The sequence below is a fragment of the Zonotrichia albicollis genome, chromosome Z (assembly GCF_047830755.1).
Source record: "Zonotrichia albicollis isolate bZonAlb1 chromosome Z, bZonAlb1.hap1, whole genome shotgun sequence".
Classification (NCBI taxonomy): Eukaryota; Metazoa; Chordata; class Aves; order Passeriformes; family Passerellidae; genus Zonotrichia; species Zonotrichia albicollis.
The window spans coordinates 1657144-1684743 of NC_133860.1; the positions used below are offsets into that span (position 1 = coordinate 1657144).

At 52.8% G+C, this 27600-nt stretch overlaps 1 protein-coding gene across 1 annotated transcript; it reads right to left on the minus strand.

The window, feature by feature from the left end:
* Positions 1-7094: 7094 nt before the first annotated feature.
* LOC141727138 (uncharacterized) lies at positions 7095-14082 on the minus strand. Its single transcript, XM_074533033.1, has 5 exons — positions 14047-14082; positions 11558-11701; positions 8004-8346; positions 7670-7726; positions 7095-7398 (listed from the first exon to the last, which is right to left on the minus strand). The coding sequence occupies exons 1-5, from the start codon at positions 14080-14082 to the stop codon at positions 7199-7201; spliced, it is 780 nt and encodes a 259-aa protein (XP_074389134.1). The 3' UTR covers positions 7095-7198.
* Positions 14083-27600: the final 13518 nt, after the last annotated feature.

Genomic DNA, 27600 nt, shown 5'->3' on the forward strand with positions numbered 1-27600 from the left:
GACTTTGAAGTAGTAATCCCCACAGGCTTTCTAGAACACACATCTGATTGAAAGGACTGTTGTATCATTGTCAGGAATCTATATGCCACTATCACTCAGGTGAGCTGATAATGTGATCCTTGCCTCCAGACTAACCTCAAAATACCCCCGGGCCAAAACTTGGTCAGACTGGGAGAGGCCATGGGCCTGTATAGCAGTGGCAAATCAACTTTTCAGAACTCCCAAGGAAAGGGGGGTATCAGTATTTACTGGTATTAATAGATACATTTTCAGGGTGGCCAGAAACATTCCCCACCAGAACTGTCAAAGCTCAAGAGGTGACCAGATCATTTTTACAAGAGATAATACCACGCTTCAGAGTTCCAGCCACAATATCCTCAGATAAAGAATCACCTTTCATTTCCAAAATAGTGCAACAGATTAGTAGCCATCTGGGCATAGATTAAGAACTTCACACCCCATACTGCCCCAATCAAGCGGCCAGGGGGAGAGAATGAATCATTTGATTAAGCAGCAAATCATAAGACTGGGGCAAGAAGCTCTTCCACTAGCACTATTGCAAATTCAAACTAAACCTTTTGAGCTAAAGGAATGCTGAATCCTTTTGGAATGCCTTATAGAAGACAATAGAATACAAGGGGAATGTCCAGAATGTCCACTTACATGGTGGCATTAAGCAAACAGCTCAGAGTAATTGAGAAACTTGTGGCTGGAACTCGGAGCAGGGAGTTGGATAGCCTGGGGTTGATGTATATGTTAAGTCTCTTACAGAGAAGACTTCGGAACCACAGTGGGAGAGACCACTGCAAGTACCTCTCATCACCTTCACTGCAATCAAAATCAAGGAGCAGAATGCTGGATCCATCACTCTCGGGTGAAGAAGGCCCAGAAGCCCCTTCAGGAGTGACACCAGGAGACAATGAACCGAGACTAAAACTTATTCGGGCAAAATGAGTATATTGCGGTCGGGAGTAGCTCATACTTTAGTGTACAGAATTGTTTTGTATGGAATTATAACTGAAGTTTTAGAACTAGAGAGTACCTCTACCCAAAGCAATGCTGAATGGCCTTGGTCCCTGGCATTTAATCAGTATACTGGATCCATAGGAAAACCTTCTGAGATAAAGAAGATTTATATTAAACATATCTACTGTAGTAATCCACGAGAATCAAGTATGTGAGGAGTAAGAATAGCAAGAACAGGAGCTGTGAACACTTCAAGGAATCTGAAGCAAAGAAATCAAAGTAAAGTGCTTAGTCATCAAAAGGATGGCTTATGAGAGACCAGATGTAATTAGTGTCTGAACCTCCCCTGGTGTATATGAACACCAGGAAGTCTGTGATAACCTAAGTGAATCAGACAGTTGGTGTAATTTCACCCTGATACAGCCTGTAGGCAATGAATTTAGGCTCTTCTCTCAAGATTTCCCCTCCATTATCTTCTGCCCTGAACACAGTCCACAGCTTGATCTTAGCTAAGGGCAAGGTGGGTGACCAGGAGAGACATTCCTGCTTGCCACACATCTGGGAAATCAGGTGCTTTGGAGGGAGAGAAAGAAGTTAGATTCCCTGAAGTCTCTACATTTCAGAACAAACATCTGTCTCAAGTATGACCTAAACCTCTGTCAGATACACTTGTGAAGTGTGTCTGAATTTGTAGTAGGAGCCCAGCACATCCCTCTGGCAGGGAGGGATGATCATGGACAGAAAGCAGTTCCTGTTCCCCATAACAAACATCTAACTGGCATATTAGGGACAAGATTAGGAGTTTTAAATAGAATTGATTCAGAAATACTGATGAATAAACTAGCTGCTGCAGCAGGTAGCCTAACAAAATTGAAGCAGCCTTTATAGTAATCTCTACTGGCATTAGGAACTAGCCAGTGACAGATTTCAAAAGTACTGCCAAAGTAAAGAAGAATGAACAGGCCGGGGACCAAGACCACAAATTGATAGTAGAAGCACTTAGTATAGTTCAAGATAATGTGTCTTTAGCTTTCAGTTGTATACAAGCACAGTTATGGATACAAGCAACAGCAGCTCTGATCATATAGGAAAGGGGTGAAGGTAATTTTCCAGCTGAAATTCAGAAAATTGAATGGGATAATGCAATTGATTTTGAAAGGAAGTTTTAATCCTGGTGGATTATGGTGAATTTCACCTATGATCCTATTTCTAATGTGGCCACTGCCTTTGTGCTTACCATATGTAATGCCACTGTTTATGTTATCCATCCCATCATTGCCCTAAGATTAAACCATGAAGAAACAACACTCTATCCTTCAGAACATAGAGTGTGGGCACAAAAAGATGAATGAAAAGTGGCAGGTAGTAAACTTAGAATCCTGCATTACTAGAGAACAAATGGGGTTCATTTGTGAAAGCAATACTGCTAATGCCCAGGATGTGTTTGGACACTGAACAGAGTATTTGTCACTTTGAAATTCATCCAGTCACTGACCAGAAAACTGTGCTCGTATATACTGGAAAAGGGTGTATGTTTGAGAACTGCTTGTGCTGCTGTACAAATTAATAGCAATGATGTTATTCTGTCTAGTAGAAACCATTCTAATCTCTGTATTTGTATTTGTAATTTTGTTAAGATTATTGGGTGTGATTTTTCGTATTTGGTACCAGTAACATCCCACCAGCTGATTACAGCCAATTACACAATGTATCACAGACTACCACCTACCCCTATCGGGGTGAACCTTACATTGGTAAAACAATTAATTAAGCACCAAGACCTATTAGAAGTCTTGAAAGAAATCCGAGAAAGTGGAAAGAAAACCTTAATTACTGTCCAACATGGTACAAAAGAAATAACCAGAGTTCTACAAAGAATAAAATACGGATAATCACTGGTGAGATGTGATCTTTGGGTGATCACCAACTGCAAATGGAACCTTTGATAAGTTGTGCCACCCTATTCTAGTTTTACTAATATTAGTTGGGATAAGCTTAGGATTATCTATTACATTGTTAATTTGGAACTGGAGAATGCTACAACGAATAGCTGTACTAACCTCTTTGTCAAATGTACATGGTAAAGCGCTAAAAGACACTTATTGTCGTGGAAATTTTCCTTAAGTAAAAGAATTTACTTATTTCCTAGGAAAGGGGGGAATGAGACAGAATATCCATCCTGAACTAGGTAAAGTGTCTAGGAGAGGTGAAGGGTCTGTGGAGCTAAAGCTGAAGGAGAGGCCGCGTTCCAGAGACAGCAAGGAGACAGAGAAAGAAAAACAGAAAAACCACGAGGTCAATCTGCCCCCGACTTAGGAATTCCTTCGATAAAGAAGAATTAGTGCTAAATGTCATGTGGAATGAATATGTATGAACTTAATTTGAAACTGTATGCATATGCATTTGGAAGGGGGGATAAAAAGGGGACTCGGAGTCTCCAGGGGCACGCATGCCCTTTTGGGGAGTCTTGCGTCCGGCGCGCGTCGTAATAAAGCATACCGGGCTTTACAACTTTTACAAGTTGTGAGGTTTCTTCTTTTCTCCGCAAAACAATATGCAGACATGTTTTTTACCCTGAAGAATCAACCTGAGGGGCAGAAAGAATTGTGGCTTTGATTTGGCCCCATAGGACCTTTAGTCCTAACTTTGCAAAGAGAAAACAGGCAAAAAATAAAGAGCTGTCGTTCAGCATCCAGCATAGGGCAGAGATATATGAAATTGGCTCCAATGCAGCAGGAGGATGGTGTCCTAGGTGTCCAGGACTTAGAGCTGAGTTACCCCAGGCCAGCTCAGGTACACTCCCCCTCAGCCAACCACGCCGCCCCCTGAATGAAACCCAGATGGCAGTGAGGATGAGGTGAGGGGACACTTTCAGAGAGCCCCAGTGACAAGCAACACAAGGAATAAAACCAAGAAAGCTTTGCCTTTAGTCCCCCCCTTAAGCATGTCTTGAGTCTCCCAGAAGAAGCCATGTGGGTGAACATCTGCTTTTCTCCGAGTGAGCTGAACCGTTGGTGGGAAAAAGTTAAAATATATAGAGAAAACCCAGGCAAAGCAGCAAAAAGATTGGAGTGCATAGTGAAGAATCAAGAGCCAGAGTGAGGTGCTACTGATTTCATGTTGACAGAGCTAACTAAACCAGCAAAGAGTTGGTGATCAAGGTAGCCAGAGCACGTGTGCAGGGACAAATTGCTAGTGGAGCCTTACAAGGTAGAGTGGACCAGCTGTCTCCTGTTGTAAGCCCTTTGTGGGACCTGAACGATGGAGGCAGCTGTGCAATGTTAAGCAGATGCCAGGAACCAGTCAAATTTGAATTACAAAAAATGCTAGTCCAAAAGCAATAAATTGGTCAGTAGTAGATAATGTTACACAGGGCCAGCACGAGTCACCCACTGACTTTGTGGACAGCTTGTGAGCAGCTGCACATAAAGCACAGCTCTGCAACCCTGGTGGGATATGGGAAAGCAGCAGTCCGTTTCCCTGATGTTAGGGCAATCTAGCCCAGGTGTCAGGCAGAAACTTCAGAGGCTGAAAGAGCCTGTAAAGAGAGATTTAAAGGCATTGATGAGAAAAGCATCGAAAGCGTATGATGATAAAGACAGAGAAAAAGCAAAAGAACTCCCTGCAGCCATGGTGGCAGCTCTGGATCAGCACCAGGGAGAGGACGCGCATGAAGCAAAGGCAGGGGCAAAAGCGGCAGAGGCAGAGGAGTTTGAAAGCAGGCACAGACCAAGCTGGGGCCAAATCAATGTGCCAAATCAATGTAAGAAATAAGGACACTGGAAATAGGGCCAGTGCCCAGAGTTAGCAGAGAAAGTCCACAAAACTCCTGCAGCCGCTCTAGATGATAAGAAATGACCGAGAGTGGCAGCTCTTACCTTAGCAGTCCACTGGTTAAAATAAGGCTAAAGGATGATAAAGAAGTTGAATTTTTAATAAACAGTGGAAACCCATTTTTCACTCTTGAATCAAGCACTGCTACCCAAAAGTGAGAACTATCTTCAAGCAATAGAAGCCACTGGCCAGCCAGAAAATGCATTCTTCCTGCAACCACTTAAATGTAAAATCAAGAAGAAACTGGCAATCCATCCGTTTCTTTATTTACCAAACTCCCCCAAATCTGTCCTAGGCAGGGATTTGCTGGAAAATTTTGACACAACAGTTCTGTTTTCTGTTTAGGAAAAGAAAAATTAACTTGAAGACAAATTGGTTTTAGCAGTAGGACTGACAATTGACACAAGACCAACAAAGAAGAATAACTATTTAGAGCAAGTATTGAATCAGCTGTAGCCAAGAGTATGGGACACTGATAGCCCAGGAAAATCCAAACAAGCAGACCCAATTAAAATTGAGCTGCAGACAAGAGTTAGGCCATAGTCAGAAAGCAATACCCTTGAAGATTATAAGCTAGGAAAAGAACGGAGGCAGCAATGAATAAATTCCTGACATCAGGAGTATTGGAAGAATGGGAGTCAAAATGTATTACTCCTAGATTAGCAATAAAGAAACCTAATGGAACTTAGAGACTAGTGCCAGATTTCCAGGCAATTAATGGTTTCTACATTACTACCTTACTAGCTCAACTTGGAGATGATTTTATCTGGTGTGGGGAACGTCCGTGGCCCGGTGCTGTTGAGAGCGGTTCCATCTTGGTGTGAGAGAGCAGCTCCCCCAGCCCACCTCGCTCTCAGGCCCGGAGGTTGTAATGTGCGCTGGAGCGGCAGGCGAAGGAGGGCTCTTGACACCATGTCTGATCCAACAGGGCTTCTTGAAGGCAGCTCAGAGGGTCCAGGTTGGGTGAGGGTGAGAAGAGGGACAGGAGCAGGCAGCAGCACAACCACTGGAACACATAAGGCAGGACACCTGCAAGCTGCTGGGGAAGCCCCAAGTCTGCTCAGTGAGCCACGTGTGCCCTCAGCATTGGGACACCCACCTTTCCCTCGGTGACCCTCATGTCCCAGGGTCAGCAAATCAAGAGGCACCAGCCATCCTGTAGGTGACTCAGAGCGAGTGCAGTAGGTCATGGTGGCCAGGGGCCAGAAGCAGGCAGAAAGCCATCAGGGCTGGGGAAAAGGCTCTGCTCTGCTTACAGCGTGGGCTGAGGGCTGGGAGAGCTGCGTTTCCCCCTTGAGATGTGGGAGACGGGGCCTTTCACCCTCCAAATAGGGCTGCCCCTCGCTGCAGGCAGCCCAAGGAGTACGACGCCAAAAGGCCGAGAGCAGCAAAGCAAAGAGCCAGCCCTGCACACAGGGAGGTGGCCCAGGTGGCCCTGATGGTGCTGGCTGCACTCTCATGTGGCCCTGCCCTGGGAATGACAGGAATGCCCTTTGTCCAAGAGGGCCTTGCTGTGGCCCCTCTGGGCTCCAAGCTGCTGCCCTTCTGGCTCAATGGGGCCTAAAGCCACAGAGCTGGGCCTCCCCCGGGGCAACAGGAGCAAGACTGGGCAAACAGGCAGTGGAGCTCAATGCCTAAGGCTGAGGGGCGGGCAGCTCCAGTCTGGAGCACAGGCAGGGCACACGCCCAGCCCCGCAACTCCTGGCCTCAGAGGCCTGAAAGGCCAGGACCTGGGTTCCACGCCTGATTCCAGGGGGTCCCTCCAACCGGCCACCGAGGAAGCGCCAGAGCAGCCGGCTCTCAGCATCAAGGCGGCTGCCAGGGGGCTGCTTATGGCCTCTGCCAGCCAATTGCTCAGGGCGGCTTACCAGTGACTCAGGGTGTCCCCCAGCCCGGCCAAGCTTGCCGGCAGCAGCGCCACAGCCCCACAGCAACTCCAGAGAAGCCCCATCCAGAGGCACCTGGGAGCCCTGAGCAAAGCAGGCAGCAGCACACGGGCAGGAGGACGCAGATGGCCCTTCCTGCGTGGCACAGGGCTTGTGGCCATCTCCAGGCACCGCGCTGGCGGGGATCCCCGCAGCTCCTGCCCCTGCCCAGCCGCTCTGTCGGCAGCACAAAGGCTTCAGCAGAACCAGCAGAGGCCAAGGGGCTTCTGGCCATTTTCCCTGCAACACTGCACGCCTGGGCAGCTGGATGAGCACAAGCACCCTTTTGCCCCTCTTCCCCTATGCCCTACGGACACTGTGCAGGACAAGAAAGATCCTGGGACTCTGTGTATTCTAAGATACTCTATATTTACATTGTCAACAAAAAGGAAAATACAAACACAAAAATCTAATAGAAGAACAAGAAAACCCCTGCTGGCTCAAGTGGCCCAGCAGACAGAGTCTTGCGCAGATCATCTCTCTGGGGAGCTGCAGCAGAACAGCAAGGCATTGCCGCGCAGACGAGGCCGTTTCTTCCATGCACTGCGCAATTGATCTCGCAGCTTATGCCACCTGGAGTACGGAGCTCTCTGTACAGCCCGGAGAGCTAAACAAGATTCAATTGCAGCATTTCTGATTGCGGGACTGCTGTCATAGGCCATTTCTTCAAGGGCTGCAAGAGAGAGGAACAGAGCCAAGGTCAGATCCCGGATGTGCAGGAGGCCGAGGAGAGCCCCCGGGCAGGGCCATCCCGGCCGGCTCTTGCCGTGGCCCAGGGGGTGCAGGGACCAAGGGGATCAGCCCGAAGCTGCTGGCCACGAATGCCACACGTGGCCCTGAAATGTCTGTGTGCTCTGGCCACGGGAGCAGAGCCCTCGGCAGCCGGGGCAGGGCTTGCAGCTTCCAGTGCCATCCCCCGCGGTCAGCCCGCTGCCCTCACTCACCACTGCAGATCAGCTGAAGCTCTTGCTGCTGCCCCCTCAGGTGCCGGCCGGCCATCCCTGTGAACACAGAGCCTGTCACGGCCCCAGCAGCACAGCTCCCTGCCAGCGGCGCTGTCAGCGCTATGGCCACACGGGCTGCCAGCCCGGCAGGTCTCGGGCGGGGCCCTTGGAGCACGCTGCCGCCCAAGGGCGCGGCTGTCAGAGGGCGGCCGCAGCAATGGCCGGGCCAGGCGGGGCTCCACGGCGCCGGGCGCAGGTGGCGCTGCCGGGGCAGCAGGCGGGGCCGGGGCTGAGCTGCGGTTGGCAGGGGAGGGAGCGCGGGCTCGTGACTCACCCATGAAGCTGACGGCCGCCTCTCGCAGGGGCTCCTGTGGGCTCTGCAAGTAGCACAGGGCCCGGCGCAGGTGCTCGGCCGCTCGGCTCCTGTCCTCTGCCAGCTGGAGAGAGCAGCAGGAGGGAAGGGTAGGCGCGGGCTCAGGCCCCGGGCCGGGTGCTGCCTGCCCCCAGCCCCGGCCCTCCCCTGCCTGCAGAGCCCTGAGGCGCGGCCAGCAGCGGCTGGCGCCGGGCTGCCGAGGGGAGGAAGCAGAGGGCCAGGTGCTGCCCGAGCAGCCGCAGTGCCGCGGTGCCGCCCTGCCGGGCCGGGACTGCGTGAGCACCCGGCTCGGGCCCACGGGAGCCTGGAGAAGAGCCTGTGCGGCCTCTGGCAGCAGCAGCGGGCAGGGGCACAGCTGCCAGCCCCGCAGACTGAGCACCGCCCTCAGGCACCTTCTCCAGGCTGAGGCTGGGGGTTCTGGGCTGCTCTTACCAGGCACTCGCCAAAGCTCTGATCGACCTCTAGCATTTGGTGGAGATCCCTCCTCTTCAGGAATCTGGCTGAAGAATGCAGCATTTCCCGGGAGGCCTGGAGAGCAGCAGAGATGCACAGATGGCCTCACATGCAGGGCACAGGAGCCTCCCAGTGGCACAGGCTGGAGGAGGCTGCAGGCCGCAAGGTGCCAGGGCAGGAGGCAGCGCAAGCCCCTGCCAGGGGGACAGCAGCTGGCCGCAAGTGCTCACCTCAGCAACAATCTGATTCTCATCATGGCAGTGGAAGCAGAGTGGCAGCAGGCTCTGGCGCACGTGGGACTTCAGGGCCTTTCTTCCCTCTTCTGTTAATAAGTGGAGCATCTCTTGAAAGACAGACATGGAGCTCAGCTGCACCTGGATATCATCCTGTATGAAAGGGAAGGGCAAAAGAGCTGAGCATCAGCTGCTTCAGGCCCGCCAGGGCACAGGCCTGCATCTGCACAGGGCACCAAGTGTCCCGGCAGCAACCAGTGGCCGTGGCTGTGGGCAACAGAGCCTTACGCGGTCAAAGAGTGGCAGGAGCGCCTCAGCCAGCTGCAGGGCGATGGGCGTGGGTATTGGGGCACCATTATCCAGGAGCAAATATCTGAGTAGAAGAATGGTCATCCTGATCATGTCGCTATCATTTTCCTCCAGGAGCTCCACAAGACTTTCAGTCAGGCTGCGCATTTTTTCGGCCTGCGTGGTGGAAGGCAACTTTGTGAAAGGCCGCCCTGGTGCCGCAAGGCCCAGAGGCCAAAGGGCTGTCCCGAAGCACTCGGGCAGCCTTTGGCGGGAGGCAGGAGAGCTGGGAGCAGCTGGCCCAGCGCCCGAAGGGCAGGCAAGGCCAAGCGACTGCGTTGGCCAGCCCCACGCTGCCTGCAGGGCTTCAGCCACGGGCCCATTCTCACCATCAAGGGATTCTTGGCCAGCACTACGAGGCCTCTGAGTGCCAAGTAACGCCTGGCCATGTGCTCGCTCTGCAGGTTCTGTGCCATGATCTCCAGAAGAGTGTCGCTGCATTCCCTCAAGTCCAGGCAGTCGAGGACCTGAAAGGGACAGGGCAGTGACAGGGGAGCCGGCCGGCAGGAGCTCAGAAGCGCACAGGGCCAGGCCCAGGCAGCAGCACAGGGCACGGGCACTGTCCCGGCAGCTGTGGCTACGAGAGGGCAGAGAGCTGGGAGGCAGCTCAGCCAGGCAGCGCTGGCCTTGAGGCTCACCTCCACAAGGAATGCCAGGGCAGGGAAATCCCAGTATGGCATCTCGTGGCCGAGCAGGGCGAGCAGGTAGAATGCAACCGCGGAACAGAAGTGTCTGGCTAGACGGCGAATTTCTCTGAAGAGGGGAGAAAGGAAACAAGAGCCCTGAGCCAGTGGGGCAAACCTCTCCCAGGAGTGGCTCACCTAGTTCTCATCTTCCCCCAGCAGCCTTGCAGCAAGGGGACGTGGGCCATTTGGGAGTTGCTTGCTCATGGGCAGCCTCCTCTCCCAGGCTTTTCCAGTCTGCTTGGCCGTCCCTCAGGGACAAGGCCCTCCTGCCCATTACCACGGGCACTTAGTGGGGCACCTGGGCACAGAGCACAAATGTCAGAGGCAGTGGGGAGAAGGGGGTCTCACCTGGCAAGCAGAGCCACGGCAAAGTGGTGAGTGTCAACAGAGAGCAGCGTGTCCCAGGCACACCTGCGTTCCATTGCCACCACCACATCCTCGCAGCGGAGCAGGCAGAGCAGGGACTTCAGGGTCCGCACTGCAAACCTGTGTGCAGAGCAAAGCCCAGGTCACGCTGGCAGCACTGGCTCCTTGGCAGGCCACGTGGCAGGGACAGGAGGACTGGCACGGAGCACCTGTTGGGGCTGGTGGCAAGGCCATGCTCTTCCTGGCATGCCTTCCAGAAGGTAAGGACCTCCTGTGGCGTATCCAGAGTGCTGAAGAAGACTTGGAAGAGCAGATGCACAAATAGCTGGGGGAAATACAGCCTCAATATCCGTGGGAGACAGGGCACCTGGAGCATCTTCCACATCACCACAGTTGCCTGCAAAGGACACAGCCCCCCGAGAGAGCGCTCAGTGCCCAGGCGTCCGTGTGGCAGGGCGTGAGCGTGGCAGGGAGAGGCCAGGAGAGGCGCAGGCGGAGCAAGGGGCCTGGTGGGCCTGAAGCTGCCCCTGGGCCAGGTTTCAGGCCAGCGCCTGAGGCAGGGAGATGCAGTGGGGGAAGGAGGATGGAGAGCTGCTGGGGAGGCAGGCTTGGGGCCAGCAAAGGCCACTTGCAGAAACTCACAGCCAGGGCAAAGACAGCCGTTTTGCCTCCATCGGAGGTGCAGGTGCTGTGCTCTGGCCAGCTCCCCAGCACATCCAGGAGTATCAGCTGTGCCAGCTCCGCAGTCCTGGCCGAGCCCATGATGGTCTTCCACATGGCCATGGCAGCTCTGCGGGGTTAGAGCTGTGTCTCAGGGGGGTCTCAGACACAGCACCGGGGCCAGCTGAGCTGGCTGGCTGTGTCTGCCACTGCCCAGTGCCCCCCTGGCAGCAGCAGCCAGACAGCCCAGCCAGGTGGGGACAGAGCCCTGAGAGGCAGCAAGGGAGTGTGGCAGCAGGCTGAGGAGCTGCCATGCCAGGGCTGGGAAAGGGAGCAGCCAGAGGGCCCTGGAACTCTCTGTTGGTCAGACACCTGGGGCAGGCTGTAGAGGGTGATGGGCTGGGGAGCCCATCAGGGGCAGGTGGGCCCCATACCTGTCACAGGACGGGGCCACACGCAGGAGCGTCATGACGGCGTCCTCTGGCTGTGCTTGGGTGAGATGCAGCAGGGTCTTGTGCAGCCTGTGCTCAGCAGAATCATTGGCCATGAGCCACTGGTGGATGTAGCTGACCATGGCAGGCACCTGGAGAAAGCACGGGGAGACTTGGAAAGCTGCCAGAGAGAGCAATATTGCCAGCTTCTCCAGAGGGGTGCTTCCCTTGCCACCACGCTGCCATGTGGCCTGAAAGGCTCACAAGCAAGCAGCATGCGTGGCTTTGGAGGCCAAGCAATTGCTGGAGGGATCAAAGCCTGGCCACAGGCTGCTTACTTGCTTGGTCTTGTAAAGATCTTCCTCTACAAGCATAGCCAGCAGGGCAGCAGCGCTCTTGCTTTGGAAGATGGGCAAGAATGGTCTGAGGCCTGCGCCCGTTGCCTCTTCGTCCTGGATTCTCTTGATGAAGTGGCAAACAAACTGTAGGAGAAGGGCAAGAAGCCAGGGATGTTGCATGGAGAGCTGCACACACGGTGCTCGGCTGAGCAGGGAGAGCAGGCCCAGCCCAGGTGGGGATGGCTGCAGGTACCTGCGCTGTTCTGCGGAAGCGGCCATGGCGGGACTCCTGCTCTTGTGTGCGCTGCGGGGCTGCATCTGGCAAAGAGCGAGCGCAGCCAGAGATGAGGGGCTGCGGGAGGGGCCGGACTACACGGCCCAGCCCTGCGCTCCCCAGGCAGGGAGAGGCCCGGGATGCGCCAGGGGATGGAGCACGGCCACTGCGGGCTGTCCGCCCGGCCCCTCTTCCGTCCTGTCCGTGGGCATGTCCCCAGGGGATAGCATGGCATGGCCCGGCATGGCCCGGCACGGAATGGCGTGGAGCCAAGCTGGCTGCAGGCACCAGGCCTGTGGCCCAGCTCTGCCACTCACCCTCGTGTGGTGGCTGGAATGGCACCAGCTCTTCAGTGTCTTGTGCCAGGGCAGCTCCAGGGCCTTCTTCCTCCTCCTCCACCCAGGCCCGCTTGGGCACATTTGGGGGTCGCTGCTCCATGTCCCGGGCTGGATTTGGGGCTATTTGCAGGAGAGGTGCCTTGGAAAAGCTCCAAGTCAGCAAGTCCTGCGGTCCTGCCTGGAAGGCAGCGTCAAGAAAGAAGCCTCAGGAAGGCTACAGGCCAGCAAGTCCTGCAGTTGGTCTCAAGGGCTCCTGCCACAAAGACAGGAGACTCCTGTGAAGGACTGTGGTCTGGCCTCGAGGGCACCTGCAGCAGAGAAGCCTGAGGGAGACCACAGGTAAGAAGGTCCTGTGGTCTGGCCTCAAGCTCCGCTGCAGGAACAATGCCTCAGAAAAGCACCGGGTGGGACGCGAACGAGCGTGCTGTGCGGGGGCTCCTGACGGCACCGCTCTGTCCTGTCCTGTCCCGTGGTGTGCTCCGAGCACTGTGGCATGCTCTTGTCGCCGCCAGCTCCTATGCCACGGGGTGTCACAAAGGGCCCTTGGACACCCGGTTCCATTGGATGCCACGGTGACCGTGCTGCAGCGTGTCACCAAGGGCCCTTGCACACACTGCCGCCTGCTCGGGGCTGCCCCCAGCCCACCCAAACTGGCTCAGGTTGGAAGGAATTCCTGGCGCCAGGTGTCTAAGGCAGGCCGACAAAATCTTTAGCAAGGGCTCAGAGCATCAGCAAAGGCTGCCCTGCTCTGCGGGCTCAGGGGTAGCAGAAGGAGCCCCCAGGGCTGGCGACGCAGCCGCGCTGGGAAGGGCACGGGGCCTTCCAGGGAAACTGGCACGGTTTGTGGCCGTCCGAAACCTGCGGGTGTGACACGCACGAGGAACGTGTGGGCCCAGGCACAAATGCTGCTCCGAGCCCTGGGTCCTGGGCAGTGCTGACATCAGCAGGTGTGGCAGAGTCGCCGGCCAAGCAGACCCGCCACCCCTCGAGCCCCTGGCAGCGCTGGTGCCCGTCTCCTGCCCCAGAGAGCTGTGGCCCCGGGGGGCTTCTGTGCCAGAGGGAGCCAAAGCCCACGTGCATTGGGGGCTGTGCTCCTTCCTGCAGGGGCTGATGGCAGGAGCACCTGGAGCAACTGCTGGCACACTGGGTCTCTGTCAGATGATGTTGCTCCTTCCTGCAATGAATTTTTCTCACGGAAGGCATTGGCAGTAGCAGCAGAGCACCATCCATTGCTGAGTTTTGCGGGGCTATTAGATTACAAAGTAACAGTCTGAAATTGACTTATGCTTTTCTCACTCTCCTTCCTGCATTCTGGGCCAAATAGAATCTGCCCAGCCTCTGCTATTGTTGGCTTCAGTTGCTGCATATCTCGCTCTGGCAGCTCACGTCCAAACAGAACCGTGTCCCTGCTGAGCAGAGCAATGAGGGGCCACAAAGTGGAAAGTTCCCCAGTGAACGTCAAGGCAGACACGTGGAAGTGCAGAGGATAAGGATAACTGTGGGAGGAGAAGCTGTTCTGTGTCTCTGATGATGGTGCCCACACCCTGAAGCAGCAGCCAAGAGAAGTGGTAGAAGCGGACGGGTGCGGTTTTGGGCAGGACAATAGAAAAAGATGTGAAGCCTTTAGCCGGAATGCAAAGGAGGACTGCAAGGATGGAGTGTGGTCTGGAGGGGAAGCCCCAGATGCAGCTGAGGCCACTTTCTTCTGCCTGGAGGAGAGTAAAGGGCGCCATTGTGGTCCTCACCATCCTCCTGAGGGGAATCGGAGGGGCTGCTGCAGCTCTCGTCACTGTTGGGAGCAGTGAGAGCACTGGAGAAAAGGGCAGGGAGCTGGGACAGGGCAAGTTTCATTTCCATATCAGGAAAAGGTTTTTCACCAGGAGCACGGTCAGGCACTGGCACAGGTTCCCCATTGACGCAGCCCAGCGGAGCCCGGGCTGGCTCTTGGGAAAAGTGCGGCGCTGCAGCAGGAGTGGGGAACAGCCAAGGCGTGGGTTCTGATGTGTCACTGCTCAGTGGTTCGGGATCTACTAACTGCAGCACGGAGCAGGCAAAAGAGAAGGAGGAGGCTCCTGGATAGGGAGGTTGCACAGGCAAAGGTTTATTCCAAGGGAAGGATTCAGCAGCAAGGAGGCGCCAGCACTTCTGTGTGTGGGATTTTATAGGGGTACAAGTCGGGTGCTGGATACAGAGGATTGATCAATAAGGAATCTGCAGGCAAGGAGCCAGGGAATTCCATCAGTTGCTTGGGACTAATAAGGCCAGATGTGAGAGTAAGGTAGGTCACCTGGGCCAGTGGGTGTGAAGGTCTGCCCGAAATGAACGGGTGACGAATGATTTTTGGGTGCTAAAGTAATCACAAAGGCACAGGTTTTTTCCAGTAATAAATGAAGAAGATGCAATTTATTGATTATAACCACAGCTAAATATGTGTTAGGTTAGATGATCCGGGGAACAGAAGGGTAGGACAAGGGAAAAAGGGAGGAAAGAATGTTAGGGAATGGGGTATAGCTACAAAGACAAGATGCCTTCGGGGTCTCGCCTCCGATGCTCGCTGGTACAGTCTTGGGGAGATCTTGGAGAGGCAGTCGAACCGAACCCCAGATATACTCTTCTTGGTTAGGGGAAGGGTGGCCGAAATTAGGTTTCCATGGAGGGGAAAAGGATAGATTATTCCATTGTCTTCATGGCCGAATGCTCCCAGGTACGTTTACTCTGCGCAGGTTCTCCCCCTTCCCTGAGTTGGGAGGGGGCACAGTCCCAGTCTCTGGAAGGAGGTGGCCAGGGGGTGCCATGGGGGTGTCATGGTGGTGCCAATAGTGTGCCAGAGGGGTTCTTGGTTCTTTGATGATGGGATTCGCATCTCTGTTGGTCCATCACGGTGGTTGAAGTCAGGCAAGAGGGGTCTTCCCTTGGAGTTGGGAAGCAGCCACGCCAGAGCTCAGTCCAGCCAGGCCTAAAGTTAGGAAGAAAGTCCAGTTCCATTGTTCAGAAAAGGGCAGCATGCTCCCTTCAAGTACAGCATGGCATGTTCTGCAGACACCATGTGTAAACACGCTAAATACGCATGAGACTTTCTTTCCCAACTGGCTCAACAGTTTTTAACCCTTCGGTGGTCCTTTTTCTCATGACAATTGTGAGGCAAAAACTGAAGGATTTCCGAATGGACTTCCATACGTGTGTGCCTCAGCATGAGCTGTAGCACATCTTCCTCCTGACTCTGGTGTCGGGAAGACATTCTGGACTCCCTGCAGGAGCCATTGTTGTGCTTGGAGGCAGCCAGGGAGCATTTTGGGGCACTCCTTTTGCCTTTGAGGGCAGCTGGGTGTGGGTGGCCTTTGCCTGAGGTTCCATGTGCACTAAAGTCAAAAGGGATTGTTTCCTGAGCAGCAGAAGGCTGCAACCTAGCCAACTACTGGGTCAGTTTGTGTGTGCTGGTCTGGCCATATTGATCATAATAGTTGGCTTCCTAGATTGTCTTTGGACGGCATTTGGAAATAAAACCCTTCAGAGAAATTGTTTGGCTGTGGGGCTGGTTTCATACTGGTAGTGTTTCCATGACTTCTACTATTCCTTCTACAGTTTCCTTGGATAAAAATTCTACATTTTTGTTAGTGTGATCTCCTTGGAAGGAGCATCTAGTGAATAGCAAAACAACAGAGGAAGGGGTCTTTTCAGCACACCCCAATGTTATGAAATTGTGTTCTTAGAACAATCCCTGGGAATCAGAGAGCCAGAGGTGTTTTCAAAGTGCAGCCAACAAAGAAAAACACAATTTGTTTTTCCAATCCCCCTTGGATAGTTCAGTTGTATGCCTAGGGAGACGCATCAAGAGACACTTCTATGTGGCAGGGCCAGATAAAACTGCCCTGCAGGCAATTCTCAGGAGGAAGCCTGCAGCCCCTCTGCTGCATGTTCCTCCAGTACAAGGCACTTTGTCAGGGCTAAAGCCCAGCCGGTAAATACTCTTGGGATAGTAAGGATTGGCCTCAATCCCTGCACTCTTGGAAAGCGCAGCAAGGCCTTGGTGACTCTGCAGTGCCACTCAGTTGCTCCTTGGAACTGGTCATGGCTGCCAGTGCAGTGCTGTCAGAGAATAAGAAGCGGGCAGGTACAGAACAGAGCCCAGTTTACTCAGTGTGGGCCATCAGCTGTAGGGACGAGAGGTGAATGGATGGACTCGTCCTTGGCGCTGAACTCAATGACACCCATTTTCTGTCTCGAATGGGGTCAAGAGCTTGTAACAGTGCTCAGTCTGGCTCTGGCTTCTTCACAGTGCCTGTCAGTGGCCATTTGTGGGCTCTGCCCAGGTTTTTGTCATACCTGCCCTGCCACTGATGGCTGCTGTGACTGCAGGGGCTGGAGCCTTCCTTAGCTGGGAGGTTTCAGCAGCCACCGCGTTGCTGCAGCTTTGCCTGGACTCGTCAGAGGATCAGCATCTCGTTTGTGCAGGTGTCTGAGCCACGGCAGCGCCTGAGGAGCGGCGCTGTCCTTGTTACCCGTCTGGGCGGTGCCCTTTGGGAAGATTGGGCACGTGGCTGGTGTCCAAGGGGCCGAGGGCAGTGCTGGTGACTGCTGCAGCCCAGGCTGAAGACATGGACTTGTTGTTCTTCACTAAATGGGGAATGGTCAAAATCATCTTCAGAACTTAGCCTGCTCATAAAAGAAGAGGGTCCTAATTCTTACAGCCATTGTTCTTGGATGTAGCACAGCATGAGCTGCTTTTCTCTGAAAAATGTCAAGGCATTCTTTAGGCAAACTGCTGAGAGGTAGAGGAAATCCCCTCCTCTTCTGGATTTCACTTTGCAGTATTCCTTCAGCTCTGCAAAAAGCAGCTGTTGATAAAACTTCATCCCAGATCACAGGGTGCATTGAAATCTTGGAATTATGAAACCTTTTGTTGAACCTCACAAGAGAGTGTTATCTCCCAGGAAAATGAAGGCTCCTGATTTTTCAGCCCTCCTTCCCCTTTCTGGACCACAACCACTTGCCACGGCGCCAGTTCTTTTCTGGTCTCTGTCTGCTCTGATGGTTTCTCCGTGGGCTTAGTCCCCTCTTGAAAGGAGTGTGCAGAATCAGACTCTGTGCAGGCCCCGTGTGTTACAGAGCTGCCTGTCTTCTCACTGTAGCTGCTGTTGTTGTTGTTCTTGTTGACACTGTTGTTAGCCAACCGACCATAAATTTCTCCGAGCCTCAGAAAGTGGAGCTGAGATTCTGATGCACTGGAAGTCAGGATCTCTGTTTTGAAGTTTGTTTCTTGCATTTTCTTTCTTTCAGGGAGTGTGGTGAGCGTGGCAGATCCAGAAAAGAAATACACTGGATGGAAAATTATTGGCAGAGGGTGAGTTCAGCCACGCTTACTCCTCCAGAACCATGGGTGACGTACGTGGCTGCTGGAATATCAAGAGGGAAGTCAGGCAAGCTGCAAACATCTTCGGACTTGGGCTTTAGATTGTCCCTGTCTCAGTACTGGTCACAAGGCATCATCAAAGAGAACTGCATGCTGGCAACCAATGTCTTGCCTGCCTCAAGGAGGCACTTTCCTGTCCCTCAAGTGTGTAGCACGAGATCCCTTATTTTCCCAACAGACATGGTTTTGCATGATTCCAAGTAAAACAGCCTCGCAAGTGAAGGAAGAAAAAGTGAGAGAGCAGCTTCCCCCCGAGAGCTGTCAGAGAGCAGCTCTCAGCAGCATTTCTTTCCAGTATTTTGCTGAACACAACTTTCAGTGCTCAGGACAATAAGACAGGCTGTGTGGTGCTGCGTGAGTTTGGCAGACAGAATCAAAAGAGAGGTCTGAGTCCAAGAGGACTGTGTGTGTTTCATTACTTAGAAAGGCGCACCACACGCACAAGCAAAAAGGAAGAGGCAAAGCAAACCCTCACATCCATAGTCTGGTGTGTACATTTGAGATTTGTAGCAGCTCTTTTTTCTTCCTGTTGGACTCAGCTTTGCTCTTGGACAAGCTGCGTGGCAGAGGGTTGCTGGGCTGCTGTGCTATTGTCTGAAGAGTAGACACAGGCTGGTGTTTGAGGGACACTCCAGGCAGCAGAGAGCTCCTGCCTGGGCTGCCTTTTGCTTCTCAGCACTGAACAGCTTCTTGGTTCTTGCTGCTGTTCTCTTCCTAGGGGTTTTGGAACTTTTTGTAAGGCCTTGGATGCTGCCACAGGACAAGCGGTAAGTGCCAACAGCCCTTGCAGATTTTGCAGCTCTAGAGCGCTTTCCCTTGGGATGTGATCTGTGGCCAGAGTTTTGTGTTACCTGTCCTTGCTGCAAAGGCTGCCTAGAGGCAGGCTGAAAAATGCATATTGGACAGACTTTGTCTGGCATTCTGAATCAATGTGAGGATGGCAGTGGTGTCTTTCCAAGAAGGCCATGCTATCTTGGACTGACTGGATAAGTGTGCCAAGATTAGCTGATGGCAGCAGCCGTCATTCTGGCCCAATTCCTCTTAAGCCCAGGTTCAGACACAGATAGGATTTGCCATTGTTACCCATCACGAGGTACACTTTGAAAAGACCTAAAGAAGGAGAGGCCTTGTCTGGAGCGCAGTTTTGCCTTTCGGTCCTAGGGAGCCAGGGTCACACACACACACAGACACTTGCACACGGATCAGTGAGAAGAAGCTGATGAAGAGCCTTAAGTAATACCGCCTTGTGTTGGTCCTTTGTTGCTGACATTCCATGACAGAGATGCTATTTGTACTCAACTGACATGCTGGTGTCTTGGAGAGTCCCATGCTCTTTGGGGCTAAACATTCAGAGTCCTGAATTCTCCTTTCTGGCTCTCCGCAAATACAACTCCATCTTCCTGGTAGCTCCTTATCCACCTGCAGTGCTGTGCTCAGCAACTGCACTTGGAGGGATGACTACAAGGAGTCTGAAAGCCCCAAGCTCTGCTTATCACCTGCTGTAAATCCGTAGTGGTCCACAGAAAGGACTCTTCCTATTTTAATACACCTCTAAACCGTGTTGAGGAATGTTCTTCAGAGATGCAAAATCCAGAAGAAGTTAGCATGTGCTAGGATGTTCACTTTCCTTTGAGTTGCCTTGGAGTTGTTCTTTTTCATACAGCATTTTCTCAGTAATGGATTGGTGTATTGACTTTAGAGCACAATCAAGAATGGCAGCAGTTTCTAAAACACTGATCAAATCCCCTAGAAATGCTAACCTATTTTCCACAAGTTGAGTTTCATTTCACAGAAGCAAAATTCTTTTGGCTTGCAAAAGGCGTGTAAATGATAACAGTAGTGATAAAGGAGGTCTGGCGGAGGAGTGTGCAAGGGCTGAGAGTGCTGTTAGCACATTGTGGCTGATGCTTTAGAGTCCCTTTTCACCGAGGTGACAAGGCATCCTGGCCCGTGAGCGCACGGAGGAAGAGGCTCTTGTAATGTCTGTTCCTAACGGCTTTCAACGTCATTGTAGGTGGCCGTAAAGGAAATTCATCTCCGGCACCAGCGCTGCAAGGAAGTACTGAAAGAAATCCTGGTCATGAGGGAAATGAGGAACCCCAATATTGTCACCTACCTAGAAAGGTAAGTAGTTCTGTATTTTGATGGGAATGTCAGTTTCCATACTTGCCAGGCAAAGGTTTCAAGCACTTTTCTCGGTGGCAGAAAATTGATCTTGCTATGAACATCAGTCCTCTCCTGTATGAGGCATGGGAGGAGATTGCATTCTTCTGGCTCCTGGCAGAAATAGCTTAAAGATTGTTCTCATAAACCTGGCTCTCTTACTAAGCCAGCAGCCTAAATGTTCACTTGCTGAATGCTCCTTTGCTGTTTTGGGGCGTGAGTTTTTTTTCTGAGTGTCGGAAGAGAAGTGCTGAGAAAGCAACACAGAAATTATTTCCCTTTTGCTGTTCCCACTATTTTCCACTGCCTTGCATGCCAAAAGTCTAGCCAAAGAGACACATTATTTGCCGGGTTTGAAGTAGTTTTTTCCTGTTGGTGACTGTCCTTTATGCAAAGCTTCCCAAAGGGTGTTGGCAGTGCTGCACCTCCACCTCCCCTGTGAAAAAGCTGTGAAAACTGTGTCTCCTTGCTGTTGGAGTTAATGGAGCAATTTGTGTATGAAGACAATGAAGCAGCAGCTGGGATGTGTCCGCTTCCAGATCTGCCTCTGCTATCACAAAGTGCCGTTTTCCCCTGCTTGCCCCCTAAGCCGTCTCCTTTCCCACGGCTGTGCAATTAGATGGCACAGATTGCAAGCTCTGGATAGCCTGGGTGGAGCGTGTCTCCATTTTATTCCATCTTCATTTCCCAGTGACCTGGAAGCAAAACTCAGCTGTAGTCTTTTCATCCATACCACAATTTAGCTGTGCCCATTCAGATCTACGGTGTTGTTTTCATCTTCCAGCTACCTTGTCGACAAGGTTGTCCTGCTGGTGTTGGAGTACATGGATGGAGGCTCTTTAGCAAAAGTGGTCAGCGAGAAAAGGATGGCTGTAGGACACATGGCAACTGTCTGTCACGAGGTAAGGGATCCTGCTTCTGCTTGGGATGCCTTGGACCGCCTCATAGTTCAAAAGCACTGCTAAGTGAGTGATTCCGTGTTCAGAGCTTTCTTGCTGTGCTGCTCTTCTGCTTCAGAGAAGAAAGAGCATCTGGACGGAAGTGCCTGCCAGTGTCCCTGCCCTTACTACTTTCTGCTCTTTATCTGCTTTTGGCCTCTGTGCTCTGTGTTTCTTTTCAATTTTTTTTTCTGTTCTGCTCTTTGCCCCTCCAAGCCTTTGCCCAGAACATCTCTGCATTGCCTTCTTTGCCTGTAAGCGCAAAGATGCCGGTGTGTGAGTTTGAAACCAACGGCAAAGGCCAAGAGAGACTCATCTCTCACAGGTCTCAGCTTCAAAGGAGGGCATGGCACCCACCACGGTGCTTGCTGCTGAAAACTGACAAATGACTTGAAATGTCTTTTAAATCGGCTGACCAGGCAGCCTTACAGCCCTTTACCTCCAGTCTCCCACCTGACAGTGATGCCTTTGGTACCCAAAGCAGGGACTTTTCCTCTTTGGCACACCGTTGTTTGTCCTCTGAATGGGGAGAGCGCATCCGCTGCAGCAGCGGTCATTCTGACTGGCTTTGCAGGGGACAGTCTCGAGCAGCAGCTGCTGTTTCCCCCTCCAAGCCAATATGCCTTGCCTTAGAGAGATCCTGCTCTCCCAGGGCTGCAGCAGCAAGCTCTTCCTCTTGCCAGCACTCACTGCTCCTCTGAGATCCATGAATCTTCAGGAGCACTTTCCTTTTGTGGATGATGAAATCAGATCAGGCTAATTTTTGGCCTCCTGTTTCTTTTTTTCTCTCTCAGTGCCTGAAAGGCCTGGCTTTCCTTCATGCCAACCAGGTGATCCACAGAGACATCAAAAGTGACAACATCCTTCTGGGCCGGGATGGCTCCGTCAAGTTGGGTGGGTATTCTTGCTCAGGGCGCAGCTGTAGGCTGCTGGGAGTGTGAAAGAGCAACAAGTATCAAGAGGAACTTTGCTTTGTGTGTGTCCCTTCCAGAGGGAGGGAGGCTACAGTGCAAACCTTCAGTGTAGATGAGGAAAAGCCACCACCCTGGGAATGGTGGTGGGTTTGTTAAATGGACAATTGCTAGTTTCCTCGGCTGCATCCATGGGGAATGAGAGCACAGCTGCTTTTCCAGCTAGATTCACTACTACATTCTGAGACTTAGAGTGAGGAAATCTTTTCCTTGGTTTCCTACCTGAAGCAGTGCTTGTTTTTCTCCTCAGCTGATTTTGGCCTCTGTGCTCTGCTCACACCTGAGCAGAGTAAACGGAGGTCAATGGTGGGGACAACTTGCTGGATGGCACCCGAGGTGGTGAGAAAAGAGCCTTACGGTCCCAAAGTGGACACCTGGTCCCTTGGCATCGTGGGAATTGAAATGGCCAAAGGAGAGGCTCCTTATGTTTGGGAGAGCAGTGACAGGGTAAGGTGCAAATATGCTTCAGAATCCGGTATCCTTCTGGTCTGTCTCCATTAGACAAAATCCCATTCCCGCAGCTTGGATGTGTTCCAAGAAGGTCCACTTCTAAAAATGTCCCTGCGGCTCACATCAGCTGTCAAGGCAAGAGCTGTTGGCCCTTGGAATAGCTGGAGTTGCACTGGGGCCTTTTTACTTTTGGGGAAGAAGGCTCATCTCTAACCATCTGCTAGGCAAGAAATTGGCACTGCAGACTGGGGCTTAAAAGACGGGCTCTAGGTGAGCACTGAAGGCCGTGGAAGAATCACGTAGAGTCTTGTGTTTCCTTTCACTTCAGGCTAACCACCTGATAGGCACGCAAGGCATACCAGATCTGCACAAGCTCAGCCTACCCCCTGCCTTGTGTGAATTTCTGGGCTGCTGCCTGCAGATGGATGTGGACAGGCGAGGCTCTGCCAAGGAACTTCTGCAGGTACAAGGCAAAGGGGCTGCAGGCCAAACAGCTGCTCCCTGTCTGGGTTTGCTCCTCGGCCCAACTCCAGGGCATCAGATGGGCCCCCACAGGGTAATCTCTGCCCTGGCTGCTTTTCAAATGAGAACCAAGTAGGATCCAAGACTAGTTAAGGTTAGAAGGGAGTGGTGGAGGTCATCTAGTCCAAACCCCCTGCCATTGGCAAGGACATCTTCAAATAGATCAGCTTGCTCAGAGCCCCAGCTCACGTGACCTTGAATGCTGACAGCGATGGGGCACCTCCCAGCTCTCTGGGCAGCCTGAGCCAGTGTTTCAGCACTCTCCTCATCATGAGTTTCTTCCTTAGAGCCTTTCTGAATTGACTCTCTTTTAGTTTCAAACCATTCTCCCTTGCTCTCTCAATTGGCCCTGCTAATAGATATGTCCCCATCTTTCTTCTAAGCCCCTTCAAATATTGAAAGGTGTCCTTGGAGACCTTGCCCTTCTGCAAGCTAAACATGCCTAATTCTCACAGCCGTTCCCCAGAGGAGAGCTCCCACCTTCTGGTCATTGCTGAGGACCCCTTTTGCTCTCGGCTGCTGTTTTCAGGTTTAGCTGGTAGCAAAGGAACTGAAGTACAGCAGTGCTGGGGAAGGAGGCCTGCAGTGGGGCTTGAAGAACACAACAAAAGCACTCCCTGCCAAGCGGTTCTAGATTGGTCTGTGGGAAGGTGGGGCCTTTGGGGGGGCTGACTGAGCATCCAAGGGCATCCAGTTTGTCCTTCCTGTCCCACTCTTAGAGGCTTCTGCCAGCCAAAGAGGGACAGCTGAGCAGGATTTGTGCCGGCCTCACGTGCTGCCTGGCCCGCTCAAGGAGATGAGAACCACTGCAGCTTTGCTGCCACCTTTTGTGGCAGACAGGCAGCTGGCGACTGCACCACTTCCTCGGCTCTCCCTGCTGTGAAGGAAGATGCCAGCCAGGCCAGGAGGAGGGGGGCATGCCAAGGCAGACACTGCTCTCCTTGCAAGCCAGAGCTGAGTCCATCTGCGCTCTGCCCTTTCTGTCTGTGTGTTTCTGAACCCTAGAAGAACCTAGCTTGACCCTGTTAGAAGCTCAGTTTGGAAAAGAATGGTTCCTTTTCCCTTGGTCTCTTTTAATTTGGTTGCTTTGGTTTCTTTTTCCCTTTGGGCAGCATCCATTTCTCAAGCTAGCGGAGCCTCTCTTCAGCCTCCTCTGAGAGCCTGATTGCTGTCATCCCTGCAGCAAAGTAATGCAGGAAGCAGAGGAGATGACAAGGACCACTTCAGCACGTAGAGACTGGAGCCTCTGAGAACAGGCAGGAATCCTGAGGAGAGAGGGCCCAGCAAACAGGCAGACTGAGACAGAGTGGGAAAAGAAGGTGCCACCTCCTTTTCTCCCATCTGCTGATCCTCCTAAATTTCTGCCTAGGACAGCATAGCTGGAGGGCACAAAGTCACTAGTGATGAGCAGATTTGAGCAAGGCAGGAGGGGCAATGCAGGCGTGAAGGGAATGGGAAGGCCAGAGCTTTGTCTGAGAAGGAAGGAGCTCCCACAGGATGACACCGGCAGAGCCAGGCTAGAGCTGTGGGAGACGGCTGGATGTTCCCAGCTGCGGAGGAGGTGCCTGAAGCTGCTGGGAACATCCTGTGCATTCTTTGACCCATGGAGCAGGGTGCTGCATGTGTGCTCGTCTGGCCAAATGGATCAGAATAGTTGGCTTCCTGGTTTCCCTTTAGACTCCTGCTGCCTTGTTGGCAGTCACTGGAAACAAAATGCTTCAGAGAAATGGATTGGCTTTGGGGCTGGTTTCATACTGGTGTTGTATCATGACTGTTTCATGACTTCTACTATTCCTCCTATAGATCACCGTGCAAATCTCCACTCCAGATGCTTTTCTAATGAAAAGGATGGAAAGAGGCAATGAATCAATCGGAGAAGTGGAGCACATGACCAGGAGCACTTCAGGATTCCTTTCTCCAATGCAAGCTCGGAGCCCACCTCAGAAGAAAAGTCCCAGACATCTACAAGGCATTTGGAAGAATCCCTTCCTTGACCATTACAGGCAGACCTCTGTGGCTCATTGGTGTACCCACGACTGGCAGCAAAGAGGGGGAATGTCCAGTGCCACATCCAGTTTGGGCCATTTATGGTTGATCCATGAGATGCCAGGACCGTGAGCCAAGGCCTGGGTGGGCTCACCTACAAATTGTGTGCAGACTTGGAGGTAGTTGCCACAGGCAAAGTCCATTAGTTTTGCCTGTCCGCTGGCCAGGTGGAGGAGGATGTTGTCAGGTTTGATGTCTCTGTGCAGGACCTCGCAGGTGTTGGGCTGCGGGAAGACCACGATGCTGTCAGTGGGGCTGATGCCATGCCAGGGCTCTGGAAGCTCTCAGCCAAACTGGGATGCTCTATGCCCTCTGCTAATCTCCCTTTGCTCTCCCTCGAGGCGTCCTGGCGGCTTCCACCCTGCCGAGCCTCAGCTTATCCCGCCCAGCACACGCCGGTTTCTGGGGCTGACCCCACTCCCCACCAGCTCATCCCAAAGATGGGTGCAATTCCCTGCCACACATTTGACGGCCACCTGCTAGCCAAGGGGAGCAGCGGGCTGAGCTTCCCGCCCGCTCTGCCGAGCCCCATCCTCCTCCCCGCTCACCCTCCTCTGCCCCCGCCAGACCCCCACTCACCGGGGCGCTGTGCTCCAGGCACGTCCCCTTGTAGACGCTGCTGAAGCCGTGACGCCCCAGCAGAGAGCCCAGCCAGTTTCACCCCTGCAGGGCCTCCTGCGCCTTCCCTGGGGCCAAACGCGGCCGGCGGCGCTCGGCCCGTCTCCAGGAACGGCCCCTGACCACCCCTCAAGTGCCCCAAGACAATCAGCTCTGGCTCAATGGGGCACCCTATTTCTCCTGAGCTCTATCACCGGCTGTCCTGAGCAGAAATGGCAAGTTTGGAAAGAAATTGAAGTCTAAGCCTTAAATGTCAGACAGGCTCAGGAGACCCATTAGAGAGTCCTACGGGTGCTTCTGAACGAGACATTTCACCCTGGCTGCAGTAAGCACGCAATCTTCTCTCGGAAGATCTCAACTATTATCTGATTAAAGCTTCTGAAATGGAAAATTTGAAATCTGAGTGTGATTCCTTTATTCCTTCTGATGTGGACGCTGAAGTTTTATAGCCTTCACTGAAGAGCCTTCAGAGTGGAAGCCAAGGCAAGGACTGCAGCTGCTGCTCTGCCAGACATCCCCAGCTGGGCAGGGATGACACCACTGTACGGCGGGCTGTTTCTCCTTCCACAGCTGGGCAGTGCTTTGTAGCCAGTAATGACAAGTGGTAGGAGAATAAAGGAGAATTTTCCAGCTCCAAAACTTATGGACGCATTAGGGCCACCTTCAGGTCACAGTTCTGGCTTCTAAAATTAAAGCAGAGGGACACAATTGGAAAACGTCTCCCTTGAGGTCTCCGCTCTTGGAAAGGAGGGACCCAAGTGCCAGGAGGAGCAGCAGGGCCCGGTCACTCCTCCGTGCCTGCAGTGAGGGGCTGCTGATGCTGGGCGGCGCTATGGGAAGGGAGCGTCCCTGTGTGGGGCGGGTGGGGCGGGGCAGCCACCAGGGGGCGCCCGGGGCCCCTGCGTGAGGGGGAGAACCTAGGGCAGCTACGGCAGGGCAAAGCACAGAGCCGGGGCAAAGCACAGCTTCAGCAAAGGCTGAGCAGCAAGGGAATGTTCCCGTGGAGTGCAGGATTTAGGCCTTTTGATTGCCAGTCCTGCGCTGAGCTGGCCCAGCACAAAGCCTCCTGAAGCACCGCTGCCTCCTCTCCAGGCTTCCTGCAAGGCCTTTGCTGACAGGGTCCAATCAGCCAGGCTGGAGGCAGGCTCAGCTGCTGTTGCAAAGAGCTGCTGTCCATAACACAAAGCTACAAAAGCCAAACCAGAAAGGCAGTATTAGTTCACAGGCTTGGTTCCTCACAGGCGGAGGCCGGATTTCTCTGGCTCCCAGACAGATGCAGGAATTGGATATGAGGGCACTTTGTGCCCCTTATCTTCATGTCCAGCACCTTGCCATTGCAGGCCAACTTAGCTAAAAATCACAGTCCCCCCTTTATCCAGAGTCTTCAGCTTGTTGGCATTTTCCCTCTGGGAGCAGCCTGGGAATGCTGTCTGCTGTCACAGGGCTTTGTTCCTTGCAGGAATCTCCAGAGACTCACTTAGGTCCCTCCTATCTAAAACATGGCCTGGGTTAGCTGCCCAGAGGATGAGCAGTGTTATAGGTAGAAGTTAAGTTATGTTAAAACAGGATGTTGTTCAATTATATTGTATTAATTATGTTCTCTTATTTGTATTATGTTAAAGGGGAGGGGCTTATTAGAATGTGATAGAAGGGTCCAGGGTTTGGTGAAAAATGGGTCTGACGGGGCAAGGCAAGGTCAAAGAGAGATTGGATGAAACATCTGACCAATCATTCGAAGCCCTGCAGAAACGATTGGTCCAGAGTGAAAGGCAGTAAAGACCAATAAGAAGCCTGGAAATGGACCAATCATCATGAGGATCCAAAATGCACCAATCCTGGACTCGAGGGGGACGATAAACGTGGGGAGTTCATTTGGGTTAAGGTTCTTCTTCTTTTGCCATAATTGTTGTTTGGGAGAATCCAGTGCACTTGGGATCACACAACTGTTTCGTTTTTGGCTGGCTGTGTGGGTGCCTGGGCTTATCCTGGGCACTCCGTTCCTTGTAGCTATTTTAATAAGCGAGAACCTCTTTCTCTGGAGATAGTTTGGTCTCGTTCATATCCATAACATCTCTTTTTAGGGACTTTTCCGGGATAGGCCACACCCCGATACAGTCCGGATTAGCCCAGGACCTGGGAGACGCATCCAGCCACCTTTTTGGCTGCCAGAGATTGGACTACATCGGACTGCAGAAGGGTTTGCGCCTATACCCAAGGCTGCAAGAAAGACAGCGACCCAAAAGGTGAGAGGCCTCCGAGAGAAGGGCTCACGTTGCCTCAGAGCAACGTGAGAGGGGTTGAAGGCAATAGGGG

Coding starts and splice junctions, on each gene's coding strand:
- LOC141727138 (XM_074533033.1), bottom strand. CDS start 14,082: ATGGGGAACCTGTGCCAGTGCCTGACCGTGCTCCTG. Junction 7,727..8,003: donor GGCGGCCGTCAGCTTCATGG/GTGAGTCACGAG, acceptor CTGTGTTCACAG/GGATGGCCGGCCGGCACCTG. Junction 7,399..7,669: donor GCTTCAGCTGATCTGCAGTG/GTGAGTGAGGGC, acceptor TCTCTCTTGCAG/CCCTTGAAGAAATGGCCTAT.